This window comes from Saccopteryx bilineata, chromosome 6, assembly GCF_036850765.1.
Source record: "Saccopteryx bilineata isolate mSacBil1 chromosome 6, mSacBil1_pri_phased_curated, whole genome shotgun sequence".
NCBI lineage: Eukaryota > Metazoa > Chordata > Mammalia > Chiroptera > Emballonuridae > Saccopteryx > Saccopteryx bilineata.
Window position 1 is genome coordinate 161792280 of NC_089495.1, and position 10447 is coordinate 161802726.

The 10447-nt window shown below is 52.1% G+C and overlaps 1 protein-coding gene across 1 annotated transcript in view; it reads left to right on the plus strand.

The window, feature by feature from the left end:
- The window catches only part of TTYH2 (tweety family member 2), a 32917-nt gene extending 26123 nt beyond the window's left edge, over positions 1-6794 (plus strand). The window contains exons 11-14 of the mRNA XM_066235339.1: positions 676-818; positions 1478-1663; positions 2126-2204; positions 4865-6794. Coding sequence (XP_066091436.1) covers positions 676-818; positions 1478-1663; positions 2126-2204; positions 4865-4945 — 489 coding nt within the window. The 3' untranslated portion in view covers positions 4946-6794. The remainder of the gene's footprint in view (positions 1-675; positions 819-1477; positions 1664-2125; positions 2205-4864) is intronic.
- Positions 6795-10447: the final 3653 nt, after the last annotated feature.

Here is a 10447-nt window from a genome sequence, read left to right on the forward strand (position 1 = left end):
GTCCTTCCATATACAGCAGCCAGAGCGGTTTAAATTACAAACAGATTGGCCTGACCTGTGGTGTCACAGTGGATAAAACATCAACTTGAAATGCTGAGATCACTGGTTCCAAACCTCGGGCTTGCCAAGTCAAAGCACAAATGGGAAGCAGCTACTACGAGTGATGCTTCCCACTCTTACCCACCCTCCTCTCTCTAAAATCAAGAAATAAAATCTTTAAAAATATAAATTCATCAAAAACAAATCGGATCACATTCCTTCCATCCCAAACCCTCCAGTGTCTTCCCATCATTCTGATAAAGTACAAATTCCTCGCCCGCCCTGTGAGGCCCGGCATGACCCAACGCCACCTCAACCCATCTCCTGTTGGCCTTCTTTCTCTTTCCTGACATGCCAGCTTGGCCTCAGAGTAAATGCCCCTGTCTTCAGTCCCCTCGCCCCCCAAGTCCCCACAATCTGGTCTGCCTTGTTCAGAGCTGACCCTCTCATGCAAGCACAGAGTAGGTATTCAGAGTGAGCCCAAGCAGTCCCATAGCAGTAGGCTCCAGAGCACGGACCCTTAGTGGCTGTGCAAGGTCCTTGGGTTGTGGCGGAGAGGAGGGGCTTCCAGGGACAAGCTCAGACCTCTGGTTGTGCCCCACTCCCTTCTAACTGCATGTCCCTCCTCCTCCCCAGGACTACGTGGACGCCCTTACTGGAGTCTGCTATGATGGCATCGAGGGCTTGCTCTACCTCGGCCTCTTCTCTCTGCTGGCTGCCCTGGCCTTCTCCACCATGATCTGCACGGGGCCGTGGGCCTGGAAGCACTTTACCACCAGGTGGGCTGCCTGGAGGGGGTTTCCTGGGGGAGCAGTGGGAGGCTCTGCCCTCACTGAGCGAAGAGCTAATAACCTGAGATGGACAAGAGCAGCAGAGGCCCTGGCATTCAGCCCCAACAGGCTGCCTGGGTTTCTGCAGAAGGTTCTCTGAGAGTCCAGACAGACCCCAAAAGGAGGTTCCCAGGAGGCAAGGACAGGGATGGTGACAGCATCATGCCACAATCTGGCATCCCTTGCCATTCCTCTGTTCCTCCCTAGGGCTTTCCAGCAGAAATAAATGAGAGCTTTCACTGCTGGGAGGGGTCCCCCAGAATACCAGGAGGCATAGACTATAGCACTCTTACCAGGGCACCTACCGTCTCAGTGAGGAGATAGGCAAGACGAGGTGGGAGACCAGACAAGAGGAAGCAGGTTAGGGAGTCATTGTGCATGCAGCCAGCATGGTGGACTGCCTGGAGGAGGTGGGTGTGAAGTTGGGAACAGGGTTGAGTGATATGTGGGAAGGCGGGCCTGGGAGCATGTTTTAGAGGAAACTCAAGGCTATGCCTGTGACTAGAAGAAGAATCCTGGGAGAAAAGATTGGGAAACAGGCCAGGACCCCATTGCCTTGGAGCCTCCCTTGCCCCTCATGGTCAGCTATATCCCATGTGTTGCTCTAGGGACAGAGACTATGACGACATCGATGATGAGGACCCCTTCAACCCCCAAGCCCGGCGCATCGCCGCCCACAACCCCCCTCGGGGGCAGCTTCACAGTTTCTGCAGCTACAGCAGCGGCCTAGGCAGCCAGACCAGCCTGCAGCCCCCTGCCCAGACCATCTCCAATGCCCCCGTCTCAGAGTACATGTACGGCAGGGGGTCCCGGGGCCTCCCCTTGTACCGCCCAGCCCGAGGGGAGATAGGTCTGCGGGTTCAGAGAGCCCGGTGGGAAGGAAGGCATCAAAGGCCAGCCGAGGTCCCCTCACAGCATGCCTGGCAGGAAGGCCCCGGGAAGCATTTAGTCATGTGACCCTGCACATCCACGTGTGCAGAGGGAAGAACCACCTTGTGCCAGCCTGCAGGGCAGGTCTCAGGGCCACGAACCTGCATTCCTCCAGGCCACGCTGCTCCTGGGTCCTGCTGCCCATTGGCTGCTTCTTCCCTGGGCCACCTAGAGTGCTCTTATCGTCCTGTTCACACTCCCTCTGTTCTGTCCATGCTCTTTCTCCATCCCCTGACTGCCACATGCACGCCCACTGGACCCTTCTGTGGGAACCTGGGGCCCTTCCCCATGCCTGCCCTTCCTGAGCTCTCCTCTTGGCCCCGCAGGAACCAAGCTGTGCTCTTCGGTGGGAACCCACGCTACGAGAACATGCCACTCATCGGAAGAGGCTCCCCTCCTCCCATGGTAACCTGGGCTCCTGCAAAAGGGGTGGGCAGAAGAGCTCTTGAGCCAGGTGTCGGTCGGAGAAGGAGCCCCTGCCTTTACTCAGCTGGATGAGTGGATGAGGTGCCTCACCTGCCCCATCTGGGTAGTTTGGAAGGGACCATCCAGTTGGTAAATTAGGAGCACTGGAGACCCAAGTACATGGGTTCAATGACACAGGCCTGGGCGCTGAGGACCAGGACGCTTGTGGGTGTCCAACAGGTGCTCTCAGTGAGAACCATAGTGCTGGACCCAGGGAAAGAGAGACAGGGCCCAGACCCAGTGAAGTGAATGATCTGCAGGAGGGGACGCTCAGGGAAGCTGCTTGTAATAAGTACCCTGGAAGGAGGAGCTGTCCCAGCTGCTCTGCAGGACTCAAAGGGGTCCTATGGAGTAGACGGCATTGAGCCACACCTAGAGCAGTGGGTCTCACCCTGGGCGCTTATGCCCTCCAGGGGACATCTGGCCACGTCACTTGGCTTTTCTGGTTGTCACATCAGGGGCTACTTGCTGCTGGCATCTAATAACTGGGGGCCAGGATGCTGCTAAGCCGCCTATAGCACACAGGACGGCCCCCACCACAAAGAATGACTGACCCCAAGCGTCCGCCATGTGGTGGTTGAGACACTGCTCTGACCTTGCCATTTTTGCCCAGCACGCCTCCCCCGCTGTCCTCTTATAAACAGCAGAAGACTCACACTAAGCTCTTGTGCCCACAGTCCTGAGGCCGGAGACTGGGTGGGCGGAAGCCTGCGTTCCGAGTCAGCACCTTTTAAACCCCTGCCTGGCTTCTCTCTCTAACCGGAAGCCTCCTGTGTTCCTTTTCCTCGCTACCCACCAGCTGCCGTGGGCCCAGGAATGCAGATTGCTTTTAACATTAATCTGAGCACAACATAATTAGGGGAAGTTAGCCTCTGTGAAAAATAAATTACTCAAAGCAGCATGATGCCAAATAAAAACGACTTTTGGATTACCGTCTGTTTTGAAAGATCCAGGCTACTCTCGCTGCCATTAGCAGAGGCGATCAAGAACTGACCTTATTTGCAAGGCTCAAGGACAGAGTCAACCTTCCTCCCTAGAACTAAGACCTGCCCAGGAGCTCCAGTTGCTTTGGCAGAGCCCCAGGGAAGAAACCCCCCACTCACCTTCCTACCATTGCTAGGGGCATGAGGAGACCCAGGAGCCCACAGCATGGAGGTGTGGACTTCCCCAGTACCCACCACACAGCTGGCCAGGCCCTGCCCTCCCTCTGCCCCTGCTCTAAATACTCATCAGTACTCAGTGCATTTGACGTGGAAAAACCCCTCCCTCTGCCTGGTCCCTCTGGGACAGATGGAAGATTTCACTAAGGTGGGGGATGTCAAGCAAGACCATCGGAATGTATAGCCCCTTCCCGTGGCTAGCAATGCGCCTTCTCTTAGCTCTGTACACCTGAATCCCTCCTGTCCTTCTGGCTCCATGTCCTAGACTTGATGGACAAAATGACCAGGACAGTTGTTAAAAAATACTAATCCTGGGACTTGGCCCCAGACTCGCCGAAACAGTCTCCAGGCACTCCTGGGAAGTGTGACAAGCTTCGCAGGTGGCTCAATCGTCATGTTAGTTTGGGCAGTAGTGCTTCCAGGGAGAGTGTTTCACCCATGATCACACCCCAGAATCACCCGGAAGGCTTGTTACCACGCAGGCCGCTGGGCCCACCATGCTTCTGATTCAGAAAACCTGGGGTGGGGCCCCGGGATTTGCGTTTGTAGCACGTTCCCAGGTACAGCTGAGGCTGCCAGTCTGGGAGCACACAGAACCCTGCACTGAGCACCGCTTCCTCACCCTCCACACAACTGACATTTGAGCTCAGCCAGCTGACATTTGAGTCAGTAGACCAGCAGCTTGTGGAGCTGGTCAGAAATGCAGACTCTCAGGTCCTGTGCTGGGAGGTATGATCGTAGCTGTAGCTGGCATCTCCTCCGAGTAGTAGCTGGTGTCTGTTGAGCACTGAACTTCGTGTGAGGCCACGGCTGCACCGACTTGGCTGCACTCGGAGAAGCTTCCATACGCCAAGTTTGAGAACCACACTGTGTTGGGGGTCTTGCCTGCTTTATGTCATTGTATCCTTTCGATGTGAGAGCCGAGTGCTCTCAGGTCCATTTTGCAGGTGGAGGAACTGAGGCTTGGAGGGATTGTAGAACCTCAGCCAAGGCCATGGGATAAGTAAGACACAGCTGGGATTAGAACCTAGCTCTCTGAATAGTGGGTCTGTGCCTTCAGCCTGCTCACTACTCAGGTTTCTAAAATGCACTAGTGCACCCTGACACTGTTCCTGGTGTCAGGGTGTGCACTGGAGTGGACGTGGCAGCCACAGCGGAGGGAGAGTGGCTGGCCATTGTGTGTACCGTGCGTTTAAGCGGGGAGCCAGCTGTCCTGATAGCCCCATGCACAGAGCATCACCAGACAGGAAGCCTGCCCACGCCACTCTAGCGTCCCCAGTCCCCATGACGCCACATCATTAGAACTTGGTGCCTGACCGCGGTGGCTGGCCCAGCTCTCTCCTCTGCAGAAATCCCCAGCACCTTTGCTAGTGCAATGTCCTGTTTAACTGGTAACGTGATAAGACCCTGTCCTGACTGTCTCCTCTCTGCTGTCCGCAGTACACGCCCAGCATGCGGGCCACCCACCTGTCCGTGGCGGATGAGCGCCTGAGGCACTACAGCAACGAGTTTCCAGCCTAACAAACGCTGTCAGAGGTTCCTGCCTCCTTGATCCGTTTTGGTTTGTCGTGAATTCACATGAAAGCTGTGTTTCTTCAATAGAAACCAAAGGCATCTGGAAACTGCTTGCAGAACTGCCGGACTGGGTGGCTCCCGTTCCCACAGAGAAGCTGCCGAGATGCGGGCAGAATCAGCCTGGGCCTGGCGGAGCCTGACCAGAGCCGCAGGCACGTGGAATACCCTCAGCTTAGACCAGCCTGTCCCTCTTCCTGCACCAGAAATGTCCCCCAGCTGTTTGGCTGTCCAAAGCTGCGGGCCTGGTTCAGCTCACCCCGACATCCCACCCTTGCCAGTTGGGGATCAGCAGTAAGGAGGGGCCAGGACAGGCTCGAGGGCCCATTGCCAGGACTGTGTGTCCTGCAAGCACAGCTAGAAGCCCGGATGACCACTGTCTCTGAGTGCCCTGTCTCCTCCTGGCTGCATAGCATTTTCCTGCAGGTGAAGGTGGAGGAGCTGATCAGGAATGCTTTTAAGGAAGTCGATGTCCCCTGTGAGACCAGAGACTGTCCAAATCAGTCTCCCAGGGCCTGGTGGGCTCTTCCTGGGCCACGGACGGAAGGTGTTGCTCTACACAGGAGGCTGGTGGCCCCAGGGCAGGAACCACTACCTCGCGCTGGGTGGGCTCCGCAGTGACACCCAGTGTGAGTGGGGGTGAAAGCCTGCCCCATTCCCTGCGCCCTTCTGCACCCCTCCGTCGCCTCGCCTCCGTCCCAGAACCGATGCCATGAGTTTGTTCACCGCACATAGGGACGGTCTCAGGTATTAACAGACACTTTGAAAGCGACTTTAACTCTGTTTTTATTTTCCAGTATTTTAAATACTTTGATTATCCAAAGAGTCGAACCTCACAGCACATCCAGTTTTTAAAATAGATTTGGGGCTCATTTCTTACACTTGACCTGTATCCTGTTCCGTTTTGGATTTTGTTGACACCGGCCAGTTCTTTAAGGCTCTGGAGGTGGGGGAGGGGGGTTTTTAAACAAAATAAAGATCAACTGGACATCCTGTCCAAAGCTGCCGTTTGATGGGAAGGTGGGTTCATCCCAATTGAGGGAGGCCCTTTAAGAGAGGAAGGAAGGGCAAACAGCATGAACAGTCCTGTCCAGGGGAATGGCCAAGTGTCCAGGCCAGCTTCCCCTCCCTTTTGTCTTCAGGCAAGCTTGTCAGTAAAGGTTTTAGCAAAGCTGGACGACTGTGTTTTGATAGGAAGTAGGCGTCTTCCCTAGTTCTTCCAGACACCCTGTCCCGACGCCGTTGTCCGCCATCTCTGTGCTGTACCTGCTGGGTGAGAAGGAGCTTGTTTCTGCCCTCTGAGGAGCCAGTGTTAGGGTCTTCCGTGCTGCCAGCCTCCTGCTATTTCAGAGTACCCAGCACTGAAGACCCCAGAGCCTCACATGCCAAAGCAGGGACATGGTGTGGCACGGTTTGCGACAAGCACTCCACTTTCATTTTGGAAGAGCCACCTTCTCATCAAAACACTGACAGCAGGGTAGTTCTTGGCCCCCAGCCCAGCCCCCAAGATGGAATGGGGCCACAAAGCGGCCAGGACTTTCCCCTGCACTAACCTGTAGGAGATGAACTGAGTACCATAGACGCGCCTCCATCTGGCCACGTTGGGAGTGCAGATCGGTACTGCGCCTCAGGCTCCTGCTTAATGTTTCATTGTTGGCGACTAGAGAGTTGTTTTTAATGCATGTAAACTAAACTAGAACCCTTGGGTGCTTCCCAAAGGAGCCGGGAGGACACAAGTCTGCTTGGTATGTGTGTGCCCACACCTGGGGGACAAATAAACCACTTGTACTAAAATGTACACTCCATGTCTAACTTCCTTGGCTGCTGGAATATGGAGGAGATTGAAGGGTCCCTGTTGGCTGAGTGATTGGTGGGAAGGCCTCAAGTCAGGTCTGAGTAGCAATATCAGTGCAGGGATTGGAAGATGGGTTGTTGAATGAATGCCACAGGACCTCTCGTCTGGTCCCTAGCTGTTCTACGCATACCTTGTTTCTGCCCTAGTCTCTCTCCAAAGGTCCTTGTAAGGTCATTGCTCTTAATGTTGCTAATAATAAGTGGCATTCATTGAACACCTGCAATGTACCAGGGACTGTCCCAGGTATTTATGTTAATTTTTTATATGTTAATTTTTCATCAAATCTCACAATAACCCTATGGGGTCACTCATTTTGCAAACAAGCTAACAGGCACAGAGAGGGTAACTTGGACCCAGAGCCAGAACCCCCAGTGGGGCGCCTCTGCCACGCTGTGAGTTTGGGGGGGTGGTCACATGGTGGACTCCCCCCCAACTTTGCCATGGGTCTTGACTGCTCTCGTCCTAAACGTTGCACCTCTCCGGCAAGGGCGCCTGAGACGCACTGCACCCTTCATGCTTTCTTTGCAGAGTCCCCTCTGTCTGATGAACAGACTCCAGCTCTCCACCCATGGCCCCAAATTCTTGGTTGCTCTTCTGGGTAACAGCTGTGTCCCCTTAACTGGCTACATTTCAAGGAGCTTCCTGAAGGGAGCAGCTTGTGTATCCTTTGAGAGCATCTGAGGTGAGTGCAGAGGGCTCAGTGCAACTCAGAACTGGGACATCCTTTGAGTGGAAATGTTTTCCCCACCCCATCTAGCAGAATAGCCTTCTTTTGCTCTAACCACAGGATACCAAGGGCAGTGGGGAAAAGTCTTGGAGCAATTATCTCGGCCTGCATCACTCTCTCACCCAAGGGAAGGGGTGGGGTGGGTAGGCCTCCCAGCCAAGCAGGGCAGTCCTCTCTCTGCCTGCCAGCCTGCCGGCCTCACCATCCCCAAACATCTCTGAACAGTCCTGACTCCAGCCCCAGGAACCTGTTCCCAAAGAGGAAGAGGAATGAGTGTCAACATGGCCCCTGTATGTGGAGCGTTTGCCGGGAGCAGGCGTGTGGCTGAGTCTGTCATTCAGGGCCCACTTACCTACATGGGGCAGCCCTGGAGCAGAGGGTCCCTTCTCCCAAGCTGACTCATCTGCATCCTGAGCCATGCTCTGCTGTGCTTTCTCCTCCTTCCAACGCTTCGCAGTCTCGTATCTCTTTACAGGGAGAGAGGGGGAGAGAGAGACCTGAAAGAGGGACGCTGAACAGCCAAAGCAACCTTGTAAGAGAGCGAAGTTATAGAACTTAACTACTGGTTTCAAATTCACTACTACAAAGCTGCAGTAATCAAAGGGCGGTGATGCTGGCATAAAGTCACACATATTGCCTGGCCTGTGGTGGCACAGTGGATAAAGCGTCGACCTGGAAATGCTGAGGTCGCCGGTTCGAAACCCTGGGCTTGCCTGGTCAAGGCACATATGGGAGTTGATGCTTCCTGCTCCTCCCCCTTCTCTCTCTCTCTCCTCTAAAATGAATAAAAAAAAATTAAAAAAATTAAATAAAATAAAGTCACACATATTGACCAGTGGGGGAAAAAAAATAGAATCCAGAAATAAACCTTTAGCTATATGGTCAAATGAGTTTCAACAGGGGACCAAAACCTTTTCAACAAATGGTGCTAGGAAAATTGTGCATACATTGGCAAAAATTTTAAAACTGGATGCTTACCTAACAGCATATAGAAAAATTAACTCAAAATGGATCAAAGACCTGGATGTAAGACCTAAAACATAAAACTCTGAAAAAAAAAACAAAAAACAAAGGACAATCTTCAAAACATTGGATTTGGCAATGACTTCTTGGACGTGACCCCAAAGTCACAGGCATCAAAAGAAAAATAAATTGGACTTCATGAAAATTTAAAATAGTTGTGCATCAGAAGACACTGTCAACAGACTAAAAAGCAACCCACAAAATGGGAGAAAATATTTGTAAATCCTATGTCTGATAACGCATTGACATTCAGAATATACAGAAAACTCAAATATTAGAAAAAAATCAAAAACAGGCAAAGGATTTGAATAGCTATTTCTCCAAAGAAGCTGTATAAATGGCCAAAAAGCATATGAAAATATGCTCAACATCGCTAATCTTTGGGGAAATTCAAATCAAAATTTGAGGAGATGCCACTACACATCCATTAGTGGCTCTACAAAAAAAAATTAACAAGTGTTGGCGAGGATATGGACAAACTGGAACCCTTGTGCACTGTTGGTGGGAATGTAATTTGGCACTGCTGTTATGAAAAACAATGTCGATTTTTCAAAAAATTAAAAAATAGTAAGTTTTATTAAGCAAAAAAATTACCATATGAGCCAGTAATTCCACTTCACAAAATAATTGTAAGCAGGTCTGAAAGAGATACTTGGACACCTATGTTCACAGAAGCATTGTTCACGGGAGTGAAAGGTGGGAGCAGCCTAAGTGTCCAACGATGGTGGATGGATAAAACAAAATGCGGTGTATCCATACAATAGAATACCATTCAGTCTCAAGAAGAAAATCCTGACACGTGCTACAACATCAATAAACCTTAAAAACATTGTGCTAAATGACATTAGCCAGTCACAAAAAGACAGACTGCATGATTCCACTATTATGAGGTACATAGAGTAGTCAAAATCATAGAGAGAGAAAGTAAGATTGTGGAGTTCAGGAGCCGAGGGAAGAGGAATGGAGGGGCTATTGTTTAATGGATATACAGTTTCAGTTTTGCAAGATGAAAAGAGTTCTAAAAATGGATGCTGGTGATGGTTGCACAACAGTGTGAATGTACTAATACCACTGAACGGTACACTTGAAAAATAGTTAAGATGGTAAAATTTGTGTTATGTGCATATACCACACACACACACAAAAAAAAAAAACCCAGGAAGAAACAGGGTGGACAGCAGTGCAATGAATTGTGGACTGGCTTGGGGATGTCCAGGGCCAGGGGCTGCTCCCAGCAAAGAATTTCAGTTGCCAGTTCTGCTGTGATTGAGCAGAGGTCTGAGACTCGGTGATATTTCCAAACATGATCCCTGTGCATACTCCTAATCATCTGACCTCATGCTGGCCTCCAGGGCCGCTGAGCTGGGCCTGCCACGGGGAGATGGCTGTTTTGCCAGTAAGCAGAGTGCCCTTCAGTGGTTGGCAGCATGCACTTCTGAGTGAGGGTAGGGGTGGGGAGACCATAAGTCCTTGCGATAATATGAGAAAAGTGGCTAAGCAATCAACTTTTCCCATTTCTACCCTGCCCGCAGGAATAATGTGGGTGCTGAGGGCCTCAGCTCCCCAGAGCCCAGGTGGGGTGAGAAGGCTGTTGGTGATTGCAGTCCTGAGGCTCCGCTGTGGAGCTGATCTGATCTGTTTTTTTCTGGATGCTTTGTCTGGACCTGATTTGCCTCTGAGCACACAAAGCCGGTTCAGTGAGACTTTGAGGGGCTTCTTTAACTGGCCCCCCATAACCCACCTCAGCACCCACCCCAAGGTGCTCAGAGAAACTGGCAGATGCGGGCGCCAAAGGAGCAGTGATGGCAGCAGTAACTTAGGAGTTAGCATGGCTGGGCAAAGTGCC